General features: G+C 33.0%; 1 protein-coding gene across 1 annotated transcript; it reads left to right on the forward strand.

Annotated features, from left to right (window-relative positions):
* Positions 1-6,783: 6,783 nt before the first annotated feature.
* LOC133674885 (protein argonaute 5-like) lies at positions 6,784-13,530 on the forward strand. Its single transcript, XM_062096182.1, has 22 exons — positions 6,784-7,410; positions 7,912-8,129; positions 8,244-8,393; positions 8,468-8,601; positions 8,720-8,829; positions 8,947-9,050; positions 9,513-9,651; positions 9,744-9,860; positions 9,988-10,098; positions 10,188-10,259; positions 10,604-10,726; positions 10,828-10,993; positions 11,069-11,190; positions 11,278-11,415; positions 11,526-11,668; positions 11,751-11,813; positions 11,892-11,955; positions 12,323-12,458; positions 12,536-12,609; positions 12,739-12,833; positions 12,930-12,961; positions 13,079-13,530. Exons 1-22 carry the CDS (start codon positions 6,928-6,930, stop codon positions 13,240-13,242), a joined length of 2,958 nt encoding a protein of 985 aa, XP_061952166.1. The 5' UTR covers positions 6,784-6,927; the 3' UTR covers positions 13,243-13,530.
* The last annotated feature ends 291 nt before the right edge of the window (positions 13,531-13,821 follow it).

Below are 13,821 nucleotides of genomic sequence, written 5' to 3' on the forward strand. Positions count from 1 at the left end.
CTCAGCAAAAATCAACTTGATGTTAATGAGTTATATACAGAAGTGATGAAAATTAAAGGCTTTGATGAGATCACTCTTGGGGATGCATTTGATCACTTGGTCCAGCATGAAATGTTGGCAAAAGCATTTATGGTAAAAAATGCTAATTTGAGAAAAATTTGGGTTCAGAATTTTGTGAACCAACGCAGCTACAAGCCTGATTGCTAAGATGATTTCACTATGATAAGAAAGTTTATGTTTGTTATTTGACAAATATGTTTACTTGTTTAATTCGGTCTAACATGTTTATGTTTGTTAATTTGAACTAATATGTATGAGTATTACATTAAAACTTCATATTTATGCATGACTATGGTTGATGTAAGATATTTATATTTATTTCTTAATGCTTCTTTGATATATATTAAAGGGATATTACAGGGATAATTGCCTATACCCATAAAAAAATAAAGCAATCTTTATCCAAAAAATCTATCAAAATATTTTTGAATTTATTTATCTTTTAAAAAAATCTTCATACCAAAAAACTCAAATATCTAACTCTTACTTGGTTAAAAAAATCTTAATACCATAAACTAATTTGGCTTTCTTCATATGAAAAAAAAAACATATTTTAAGCTTTTAAAATTGAAAAAAAAAATTAATAGGTTTTATTTATGAAAAATTTCACAAGGTTATAACTCTATAATATTATATGACATATATAGTTATATTTTATAAAATAAGCTATATATGAATATAAGATATAATAAAAAAAATTCATCATTACACTTTTTAGATTTTATTCTTTTATTGTAAGTGATTAAATATTTATATTAAATATTTTTCATATATTAGATAAATTTGAAAAAAAAATTAATTTATTAATAAATTATTTTTCAGTTCATTTTCCATAATATAACCAAACACTGGAAAGTGTTTTCCAGTTTATTTTTCATTATACTACCAAACATCGGAAAATATTTTTTCGAAATTCACTTTAAAAAAAAAACTATTTTCCTGCAAACAAACGGAGCCTCAATTACCATTTGTTTTACCAGTTTTATCTTTAAAATATTTTTATTTTTCCATTCAATTTTTTTGTTGTAATAATTCAACTAAAACCATTAAATTCTTCACAAAATGAAGTCGTGTTTTTTTTACTAAATAAAAATACAATTTATATGAAAATATAGATAAAGGTTCTTAAAAATTAAAATGAACGAAATCCTTGAATTGAGATTATTTATAAAAAAAATTAACTGTAGAATTAACGTAAAATACCAATATTGAAATTGCCTATCTTTAAAATTTGCCCAAGAATTTTGTTTTTATGAAATGGGGATCTGATCCAATAAAAAAATAATTTAATGAAGAATTTATTTTTGTTTTTTTCCTGACAAAGGACAATGGAGATCGGTTCTTTGCCTGGGAAATCTCTCCAGGCAAAGAATATTGGTGGTGCAGTATGGGACCCACGAACATTCCCTCGGCACCATTTTCAACGGGTCGAACTCCTGGATTCTCCTCCCATTGGTCCAAAATAAAAACTGAAGGTGATAAACTCAATTGCCCCCGAACCATTTTGAGTGATGGGCCACTTAAAATAAGGTCCCAGAATCAGCCCAGAGTTTTACGAGTGATTCGAAATCCTCGGCAGGATGATGACAAGCAAGTGCATGGCACTCGATTCGAACCTAGTCAAACAAGGCACTTGTCCCCTTCCTCTCCAGTTTAAGAGAGAGAGAGTTTGAGAGGGAGAGAGAGAGAGAGAGATGACAATATTATTCCACCGGTCGGTTTCCCCTGCATTGCCAGCCCTTTCAAACCCTAACGTCAGGGACTGCGCATCATCCTTTCGTCCTCGTCGTCATCTATAGAAAACCATATTTCACCTAAATTTTTTTTTAAAAAAATACTAAATTAGTATAAAATAGTAGTAGTAGTGTATAGAATAATAATTAATATCAAGAAAATTTACAATATTTCATGTTTTCAAATTAAGATAATATTTTAACACTAATCAAAATATACAACTTGCATTTAAGAGACAGGATGGATGGTATTTAATAATATACAGCTTTGAATGGTATTTTAACACTTATCAAGGGGTGTAGTGTGATGATAAAAGACTTGAAATCTGCACAGAAGGTCTCAAGTTTAAGTTAGGGCATGCACTTTTTGTAAGAACCCGGGACAGCTGGAGTTTTACTCGCTTACCTGAACTTACAAAATATGCTTTTCGAAGGATGAGGTTTCCTCAAATTAAAAAAATAAAAAAACTTTAAATTGAATTTGATACACTCATAGGAGAGATTAGTAAGGGAATTTTATTCCTTGATTTTATTAACAAGACTCTCGCTAACAGGATATTGGTTATGCAACTTAAGATATGCAGTAAATTGAATATTTTTTTTTAATAAAAAATTAAATATACAAAAATTTTAAATAGCTCAAGTGTAAATAATAATAAAATTATATTTTTTCTAGAAAAAGTGTAAAAAAAAAATTAAAAAAACATTAAAATCATGAATGTAACATGCAAGTTGTAATCTTTTTGTTTTAAATATGTATGTAAGCTGCTTGTTTTACATGATAAATTAAAAGTATTTTTGAAATGCCTGTGTAATTATCTAATTAAATAAATTGATAATCATTTATATAAATAAAAAAAATCATTAATAATAATAAAGAAAGAAATTGTAAAGATGAGATATTTACCTAGTTATACTTATTAAACTTTTTTTATTTAAATATATAAAAGATAAATCCACCCTAAAAAATCCATGGCTTAAACAATAAATACAAAAAAAATGACTAAATAAACCCACATTATAAAAAATATTACAAAATGTCAAATACATTAGAAAAATATAAGGAACGAACACCTGCCGATATGATAGGAACATATAAAACAAGATTAAAAAAAGTATTGGATGAACTTGGCAACCAACTTAGGTGAACAAATCAAACACGTGACATGAGACATGAAATTGAAATGACCCAAAAAATAGCAAAGCAAAAAAAAATACCAAAAAAAAATACCAAAAAATAAATGCTTTAAAAAAATACCAAAGGCGACCTGAACTAATTTTTCATATTTATAACCCAAGTCATGAGACAAAGACCCCATTAAAAACAAACTTGAAAAATTAAAGAAGCAAAATTCTTAACCAAACAAATATCGAGTGATAAAATTTAGAGAAAAAAGTAAATTAAAAAAACAATGCAAAACAAAACAAATAGCAAATAAAAGAATTATGACTAAATTCAACATAAAAACCAACTGAAATTAAATGTTAAGGGAAAATTTGAATGGAATTAAATATTTAGGGATGGAATTGAAAAAAATAAATTAATCGAGAAAATTGTTAAAAAATAACAATTAAAAGAATTGGCACCAAACTTGAAATAAAAATCCAAGGAAAAGAAGTGCTCAATAATGGAATTGAAGAAAAACAAATAAATCAAGAAAATAATTGAAAAAAAAACAACAATTAAAAAAATGATGATCAAAATCGAGAAAAAAACTAACAAAATCAAAGAACCAGGGACAAAATAAAAAATAAAATCCAATTAGAAACTATCAATATATAAAACAATTGCAATTAAAAGAATAAAAAACGAATCAAAAGAAAAAAGAATTGAAGGGCTGACACGCAATCCAATAAATAACAAGAATGGTCAAAAGAAAGGAAAAAAAAACTAATTGGTGTTAAACCAAATGTCACTACTATACACGAGCCACTCAAAGAGAATAAGGATACCGAGACGTATCAAATGATGTGGCAGAAGCTTGATTTCAATCACTGGCATTAGTCGCACAACCTTTTTTTACATGTATAAAATAAAAAAATATCCCTATAACTAAACAACAATAAAAAGAAAACCATATGAAATTATAACAAAGTCCTTGAAGCTAAGGCTAATAAATTTAAATGACAAATATAATTGAGTAATTCAACTGTTCTTGAAATCATAAAAAAACAAAAATGCTCATAGGACCAAATAATAATAAGAAAAACCATTAAAAAATAACAATTAAGTCTTTAAAATCAAGACTAACAAATTTTAATAGTAAATATACTAACATAATTCAATTTTAAAATAAATTTAAAGTTGGCATGTGCCCCGAACCAAAGTTCATGATTGGTTGTTTTTTAAAGATACTATTGCTATTAAAAAAAATAGAAAGACAATGTTGCTCTTAAATAGATCAAGAATAACAAATTAACCTCCACGAAGGCTTTCTTAGTTCCTAAGTAAAGCTAAAAAAAATAAAAAAATGATGAATAATTTTAGTGTAATACTAGAAGAATTTCACTGCAGATGTATTCCTTTAAAAGCTACATGGGGTTTGGTGTTTGACACGATTAAGCGACCGAAAGGCAGTATGGTCCCCTCCTTTTCATTTGCATCTTATGCGAGGGAGCTCCTGGCTTCTTCCACTCAAGTCCTCTTTAGCATCCTCCTGTTCCTGGGCACGATGATCTTAAGCAAAGCTGTCGGTCTCGAACAAGAACAAAGATAGAATTCTGAGTACGAAAGTAGAAGTTGGAGAACAGAACATATATCTAGAATAAGAACCTTAAAAAAATAAAATTGGATAATTTAATGGTTATTGCTTGAAAATAATAGTTAAAACTTTTAGGGCAATTATTGTGTTAAAATAAAATAAATAAATATATTTAGTTGAAGAAATAGTAGAAGAGATGTCAAATAAATATATTTTTATGATAATTTTAAAATATAAAAAATAAATATTTTTTATTTTTAGTGTCTTTTATCTGCTGTGTCAAAGTGTTATCTTAAAAAACTAGAAAGAAAGGAAAAGTAAAAAGAAAAAGAAAAAAAAACATCTCTAAGATATGAACGGAGAAGTGGACTTTAATGATTATGCAAGGATAGAGATGAAGTTTACTACTTTTGAATTTTATTCGTCACCGTCTTTCCTTGTCATTTCCATCTCAAAATTGAATGGTCAAAGTCTCCCCTTGTGGGCCTCTTTCTAACGTGGGGTCCCCTCAGTTTTCATATATTTCTATAATGTAGGGTCCACAAAAAAGGGTTCTCCTGAAGAAACCTAGGAAACAAGGGGTTTTTTTTCCTTCTCGACACGTGTTAAGTAGTTTTGGCAAAAAAAATAAAAAATAAAATATCAAATTGTTTTTTAGAAAATAGTTGTCAGGGACATACTGCAGTTATTATGTGCAGTATTTTTTTAAAAATATATACTTGAAAATTATAGAATATTTTTTTAAAATAAGATGTAAAAACATATTAGAAAAGGTTATTGCATGAATCACACCTATCATTATTAATAGCCTTTAACGATGTTCATTGAAATATTATTAAATTATTTTTAATTATTATAAAAATTTTTTTGTCGGAGATTTTAGTTGGATTAAAAGTGTTGTTGTGATTATTTTTTAAAATATTTTTTTATTTTAAATTATATTAAAATAATATTTTTTAAAATTATTTTTAATATTAGTGCATCAAAATGATCTGAAAATATTAAAAAAATTAATTTTAAAAAAGATTTAAATTAAAAAAAACGCTTTTCAAACGTAAAAATAAACAGGATCTTAGTGTGTCTCTTGTTATTTTTTTATCTTCTTTTTTCTTTTAAAGTTTGTGTCAAATTATATTTCTTTTTTTTAATATACTATGTTTTTTTTTAATTTTGGTATTTTTTAAAATATTTGTTGTTAATTTCTCAGTATTTTTTAAATGAGCTAATTTTTTTTTTAAAAAATAGAATGGAAATCGGAAACAAAAGATTGAGGTTCACTTGGTTACCTCGTTTTTGTCCCGACCAGCCGCCTGTTCCTTTAGCGGCACCATCATTTTCTATCGTGATCATATATACTCGCTGTTATATACTGACATGTCAAGAGGATTTTAAAGAGACGTGGAAGGACCTGCGGTTTCTGTGTTTTCTCGGGTAAAGCACCCTCCGTATACTGGAATGGCGGCACTGGTTCTGCCGTCTTGACAAAAAGAGGCCTGCAACTTCATCCCTGTTGGTGATGCGAGATGTCTTCCTTACCAAACTTATTTTGTTTTCTCATTTTATCTTTCGAGCACTTCGTTGATCTTCCCCTGCTCATGACCAAATTGTAATTTAATAATTATTTTTATTATTATTTATTCTAGTTAGACAATTATAAAATTATAAATTTTTTACAGTAATATTTTAGAGATAAAAAATAAAAAAAATATTGTTTTCAAAACAAATTCTCTTTATATTTTTTGTTTTTTAAGTATAAAAATTCACTTTAAAATTTTTATAAGGATAAAATTATTTTGTTATTTATGTCTCCCTCTCATAAATTAAACACATTATTATTTTCATTATCTTAATCTTTTTTATTTCCAAATAATAACCAAGTGCTCCAATATTAATATATTTTCAGCACTCTTTTCTAATTTATTTAACTTCACACACTCTTTTCTAATTTATTTTGCAAACTAATACAACTAAATTATGCTGTTTAAACTGTGCAATCACGCTATTTTAAATAACATAAATACCTAAATTGTACTATTTTTTCATTTTTTTAATTGAGCCAGATTGTAAATTATTTTTATCAATGAGAAAAACTACTCTAAGCCCCCAAACTAACCGGTGACCCACCATTCCCAACCATACCCCCCTCCCCCGCCACTACGGCACATCTGAAATTTATACCCGTAAACCGAGGGAGGGCATAACAGTCATGAAAATAACCGCCAATCACTAGCACTTTAATACTTCCGGGTAGCCCCACTCCCCCCATCTCGCACTCTCTCTCACACGTCATCAGCAGACGTATCTCCGTTTTCCTCGTTCCTTCCTTTTATAAAGCCACAGCCACTCCCCCTACTCCCTCGTTTGAAAAAAAGCTCTTCTCACTCCCTCTCTCTCTCTCTCTCTCTCTGCAAAAGCGTGACCGCTTAGTAACAATGTCTCGCCGTGGTGGTGGCCGGCGATCATCAGGACCTCGCCCTGACCAGGGCTCCTCAACTCCGTCACCGTCTTTTCAGCGCGGTGGTGGTGGAGATCGTGGTAGAGGCCGTGGCCGGAGAGGCGGCTTCACTCCTGCTCCGTCTCCAACACCTGTTCGTGCTCCCCCCCCTACTGCATCCGGCTACGTTTCTGCAATCGCAGGTCCGTCCACCTCATCAACTCCCCAAGAAATGGCATCATCTTCGACTGCGCCACCGCCCTTGGCTTCGAGTTCGGCTTCGATGGAGGAGCTGAGTCAAGAGATCGCAAAAAAATTGTCATTTGGAAGTACTAGTGCGACGGGAGGGTCGGTGCCTGTATCATCAAAGGCCATTGTGCCTCCGCCCCGGCCACAACTTGGAAGGATAGGAAGGAAATGTACGATTAGAGCAAATCATTTTGTAGTTGAGGTTTCTGATAGAGATCTCTTTCACTACGATGTACGTAACACTCCCTCCCTCTTTCATTACGTAAATTATCGTCCAATATACGTATTGTTTTGTGTATGTACATACGTACCTTTTGTGTTGGGTTTCAGTACCGTATATGGATTGTTTTGTGTTTGTTTAATAGTATTAGCTCCTTTATTTTTTTTCTACAAATAAAGAACCTGTTTTTAAAAGCAGTTATTTTTTTAGCAGTGACCCTATAGCTAACTTCGATATTTTTCTTTTCTAGATTTTTTATTATATTTATTGTTTTCTTTTTGGAATTTCTCGTTTTTTTTTTCCACAATGAAATGGTTTATATAAATATTGTTAATTATAATTTTCAGTAGGGGTGTTTTTGCCCTTTATTTTTATTTTATTTTAGTTTTTTGTGGATAACATGTTTCAGCAATAACAAACCTTTTAGTTTATTTTATGTAAGTCATTTTCTTTGTGGTTAAAAAAGTTATTTGACGTTGAGAATTTTGATTGATGGCCTGGTTTTTGGATTAGGTGGCAATAACTCCTGAAATTACATCGAAGAAAGTAAATAGAGACGTAATATCTCAGCTTGTTCGTTCTTATCGTGAGTCCCACCTGGGCAATAGGATGCCAGCTTATGATGGCAGGAAAAGTCTATACACTGCTGGGGCATTGCCTTTTGAAGCAAAGGAATTTGTCGTGAAGTTGTTTGAGAAGAATGATCCTGCTAGTTCATCCAGTTCTGTCAAGTAATTCCTATTCTACCGTGCCTATGTGATTTTGGGTTGTTGTTTGTTCGAAAAGATTATGATTACTGTATTCGTTTTAAAACAAACTTGCTCAAGCCATTGGTTCATATGCAGAAAGGAACGTCAATTTAACGTGGCAATCAAATATGCATCCAAAGTTGATATGCATCATTTAAAGGAATTCCTAAGTGGCAGACAAAAGGATGTTCCACAGGAAACCATACAAATCCTTGACATTGTTCTGAGAGCATCACCATCAGAAAAGTAATTCAACTCAATTGTTTAGAAAATGTAAATTCCCTTTTCTTTTCTCTTCACCTTTGTGTGTGTTTGACTAGGTACGTTACTGTTGGGAGGTCATTCTTCTCACTTGATTTGGGCAAAAAAGGCGAGCTTGGTAATGGAATAGAATACTGGAGAGGTTATTATCAAAGTCTTCGGCCAACCCAAATGGGACTCTCTTTAAATATTGGTATAGCTTCATTTACTTGCATTCATTTTGATTATCTAAAATTGATGCATTGATACTTGTTCTAACTATAGTTCTGTTGAGAACTTCACCCCTCTAATATCTTACTTTTGTATTGCAGATGTGTCAGCCAGATCCTTTTATGAGCCAATTTTGGTGACTGAGTTTGTGGCCAAGTACTTCAATCTTAGAGACTTGTCAAGGCCTCTTTCTGATCAGGATCGTGTTAAGGTAACTTCATTGCTTACTGTAATGCACAAAGTCATTCTTGCGAATTACCCGCATTTTTTCTCCTTTACTAAATTGAAGTTTAAGTATCTTGTATATATCTTCGGGTGCAACTTTCAGGTGAAAAGGGCCTTAAGAGGAATCAAAGTGGAAATTTCATACAGGGACAATGCCAGAAGCTTCAAGGTTACTGGCATATCTAATCTACCAGTAGACAAGACAATGTAAGTCTCCTGGCTTCACATTACAAGGATGCGGATGTTCTTGTGATTTTGAAGCTTGTAAATACTATTGTGGACACTGTTGATAAGGTTTCTGTATTTTTGAGATTCCTAAGAATCCTTAGAAGTAAGGAAAATAACTCGGGATGTTGTTTTAATATGTTATTGAATTTTATTGACAATGTGTAAAACTGAGTCTACATAAATTCTTTTGAAAGCTGAAGCAATTATTTGTCTTTGAAAGGATTTAGTAACTTTTATGGTGGTGGCTGATTTATCGTGTCTGTCTAACATAGGTTTTTAGTCTTTATTGTTTGGGGCCAAACCTACTAAAAATGATCCTGAAGCTAGCTTAATCTTAAGAAACAAAATTGTGTTACAAGATATTAATAATGTTATTAGACTATGTTTGTGATTCTCAGTCTCCTATCATCTTGAACTTTCTACCAATTTTGTGTCATGTAGGTTTACTCTGGATGATAAGAAAACAAAGGTTTCTGTCCATCAGTATTTCTGGGACAGATACAATATTGGGCTGAAATATACATCTTTGCCTCCCCTTCAAGCTGGAACTGATGCGAAACCCATTTATTTGCCCATGGAGGTTTGTTGTTTTAGATGAGGTCCCTAAGATTATTGTACCTCTGCATATGGCTCTGAATTGGGTTGCTTATTTTGGTTTTCTTCGTATTGCAGCTCTGTAAGATTGCTGGAGGACAGCGATACACAAAGAAACTAAATGAAAGACAAGTCACTGCCCTTTTAAGAGCTACCTGTCAACGCCCTTCTGCTAGGGAAAATAGCATTAAGGAGGCAAATAATCTTTCTTCGACATCTTTGTTTCTATCATTGCTAATCTTGATTTTTGTCGTTTATATATGTTACCCCCCTTATATTTGGCTTTATAAGTTATAACTAGTCACTCTCCATCCTCATGTAGATGGTTGGGCATAACAATTATAGTAGGAATGTGCTTGTAAGGAATGAATTTGGTATTCAAGTGAAAGAAGAACTAACATCGGTTGATGCCCGAGTTTTACCCCCTCCCATGGTAATTATGCATTCTGCTTTGGATTCATGTCGCATGTCATGAATTAATTATTAACAGCATTAACATCACTTTTTACTATGGTCTTGCAGCTTAAATATCATGATACAGGGCGAGAAACTAGAGTGGATCCACAGTTAGGACAATGGAATATGATTAACAAGGTGAAGTGATGGTTAACAAAATCATTTGTGATACAGGCTTGCCTAATGAGGAAGCTTGGGTTTGAGTGTTAATGTTTCACTGGTTATTCCACATTTACCAGACTGCTTGGAATTGATTTTACTGCTTGAAAAATAGTTGTAGTTCTAGCATAGAAAAAAATGGTGAATGTGCTTCAAAAGCAAAAACCAACTTGCATCATTATGTTTGTGTATTTAAGGGATTTCTTAACTTGTTGGAGTCTGTGAAATTGTGTTTCTCATGTACTGTTGATGTGCGTGTTTGTAGTGTGAAAAATGTAGTGAACTCAATGGTGAGATGACTTTCTATAATAATGGTTTTGCAGAAAATGGTGAATGGTGGCAAAATTGATTTCTGGACGTGCGTGAACTTTTCTACAAGAGTGCAGAGAGACTTGCCATTTGAATTTTGTTGGCAATTAATGGATATGTGCAACAGCAAAGGAATGGTTGGACTTCATCCCTCACTCTTTTTCTGCCATTTTTATTCCCATGGGTTTTGTTGCTATTTTGGTAGATTGACTCTGGGTTGATTTGAACAAAATGCTAGGAATTCAACCCAGATCCCATTATTCAGATACATTCAGCTGATTCCAGGCTTATTGAGAAGGCTCTTCATGATGTTCATAAGAAATGTACTGCAAAACTTGCAAATCAGAAGGGGAAACAGCTTCAACTGCTGATCATTATTCTACCTGATTTTAGTGGATCCTATGGTTGGTTACAGAATATGATTTGAAATTCATAATCTGAGTTGTTTGTCCTGTAAACAAGCTCTTTTTTGCTTGTAGGGAAAATCAAACGTATTTGTGAAACTGAGTTGGGAATAGTTTCACAATGCTGCCAGCCCCTGCAGGCAAAGAAGCTCAGCAAACAATACCTGGAAAATGTTGCACTCAAAATTAATGTGAAGGTTTGCTAATTTTCCTTTGTTATTTTTTTCCTCCTTCACACTCTTTTAGTCATATGAAGTATTAAATTGAGGATTGAATCTTTCTAGGCTGGTGGACGAAACACTGTGTTAAATGATGCTATTCAAAGAAGAATTCCTAACGTTACTGATCTTCCTACTATTATTTTTGGTGCTGATGTGACCCATCCACAGCCAGGGGAAGACTCTAGCCCGTCGATTGCAGCAGTATGTTGAGCTGGATTTTATCATTTAATTATCATTTTCATGTTAGGTTGACTATTATGCATCCTTTGCATTTTATTCATTGTATTAAATAGTTTGTTGGGGTGATGCAGGTAGTGGCTTCTATGGACTGGCCAGAGGTAACCAAATATAGAGGACTTGTCTCTGCACAGGCTCATCGCGAGGAAATTATTCAGGATCTTTACAAAAATTATCAGGATCCACAAAAGGGTTTAGTTCACAGCGGAATGATCAGGTAAGGAATTGACATGCATCCTTCCCCCAATGTGAAATTTTTGGAAGATTCATAACTGCCATCATTTTGACTCTATTTGCAGGGAGCTGTTTATTGCATTCAGAAGATCAACGGGCCAAAAACCTCATAGAATTATATTCTATAGGTAATTTTAACATTGGATAACAGAAAAGTCGTAACCCTTTGTGTTAGATTGCTGAGACCATATGAATTCATTTGACAGAGATGGTGTAAGTGAAGGCCAATTCAGCCAAGTTCTGCTACATGAGATGCAGGCGATACGAGAGGTATTGTGTTACTGGTTAAGGATAACTAGCTGTGGTCTATTGATACTTTGTCGGCCATGCATGTTTTAAGGTGCTGGATGGGTCAAGTTAGATTTGATGGTGTTTGCTATTATGTGGTGTGTCCAAAGAGAAGGCTAACTGTGTTGTACAGATCACACTATCCATAACTTTTCTCATTTATGTGGATTGTGGTGTTTGTTCCTGGTTGTGGTTCACTGCCAGTAAGCTATGCCAGCTAGTGCTACTTGCATGATTATTGCATTCGATTTTACCATGTGTATGAGCTAGTCAATATTTTATTTCCTGTAATGTAGTCAATAGTAAAACTCTTATGCCTTTTAATATGCATGATTTTAAATCTTTCTAGGCATGTGGCACCCTGGAAGAAGGATATTGTCCTCCGGTTACCTTTGTTGTAGTGCAGAAACGGCATCATACACGCTTCTTTCCTGCTGACCATAGCAAGCGAGATCTGACTGACAGGAGTGGCAATATCCTACCAGGTTTTGAATTTTGCTTCCCCAAACAGTTTTGGTGTCTTTTTGTTGAGAACTGAGTTTTTTTTTTTTAATTGTTTTAGGCACAGTCGTGGACACTAAATTTTGCCACCCTACAGAGTTTGATTTCTACCTTAACAGTCACGCTGGAATTCAGGTAAAAGATTCTGCCAACAGTCAACACGTTCAAATAAATGATGAATAAGTGATCCTGTTTAGGATATGACATCCAACTCGATTAAAAAATAAAATATTAAGACTTGTTTTTCGGCATCTATACTTGCAGGGAACTAGCAGACCTACACACTACCATGTATTGTTTGATGAAAACAACTTCACTGCTGATGGCTTACAAACCCTCACCAACAATTTGTGCTATACGTAATGTTTTGGCATCCTTTTTAGAAGAATTAGTTTGTTTGTTCTGCATTGTACAATTTGGTAGTCTTGATTTTTTTTTTTAAATTTTCTTTCCAGGTATGCAAGATGCACTCGGTCTGTTTCCATAGGTGAGACCATCATCTCCCCCTCTTTTTTTTTCAGTGTTTTTTTTTTAATTTTTATTTTTACATGTAATTTAATTATTTCCTTCAGAATGGTAATACTTTACATGTGAAATCATGCAGTGCCCCCTGCATATTACGCCCATTTGGCAGCTTTTAGGGCTCGGTATTACATTGAGGGTGAAACATCAGACAGTGGTTCTACTGGTGCGACTGGGAGGAGTGCGGAGGCCCGATCTCTTCCAGTCGTCAAAGAAAATGTCAAGGATGTTATGTTTTACTGTTGATATAGTTGGCCCTTCTTTTGTGTGGCCATCTGAGACTTTTTGGCAGAATCCAACCAATCAACTTGTGTACATCAATAGGCACGCATCGCAGTTGTGGATGCGGAAAGATCAGAAAGAAGGCGGCATATACAACACTTTTCTCCTTTTGTAGCAAATGGTGATATACAAGACATGTCTTTTTCTGTAAATAATGCTTTTGAACCAGTAGGTTTAAAACGAATTTCCCTGTTTAATGTCGTGCTGTTTAACTTGCGTCTGTTGAAATTTTGTAAATTTTTTTTTATTTCATTCCACCTGTATGAAAATGTTCGTGCTTGCTTGTGCAATGTCAAATCCAAGCTGTGGTGGTTGGGTGTTTCCTCCTGGCATCCAGTAGGGCAGCAGGAATGACCTGCAAGTATTGCATTCGCCTGTGAAATAGCAATTTGGCTCGGGTAAATTTATGGTAAAACATCAACCGATCAACAGCTAGGTTCAGAATAACAGTGTTGACACCTCATGATTCTGGCTGTCAACGGCTATTTGGAATTTGGGTGGTGTGTACAGCCACCCACACCCAAAAGTAAGAACTCAGGCTAG

Source organism: Populus nigra, chromosome 1, assembly GCF_951802175.1.
Source record: "Populus nigra chromosome 1, ddPopNigr1.1, whole genome shotgun sequence".
In the NCBI taxonomy this organism is placed as follows: domain Eukaryota; kingdom Viridiplantae; phylum Streptophyta; class Magnoliopsida; order Malpighiales; family Salicaceae; genus Populus; species Populus nigra.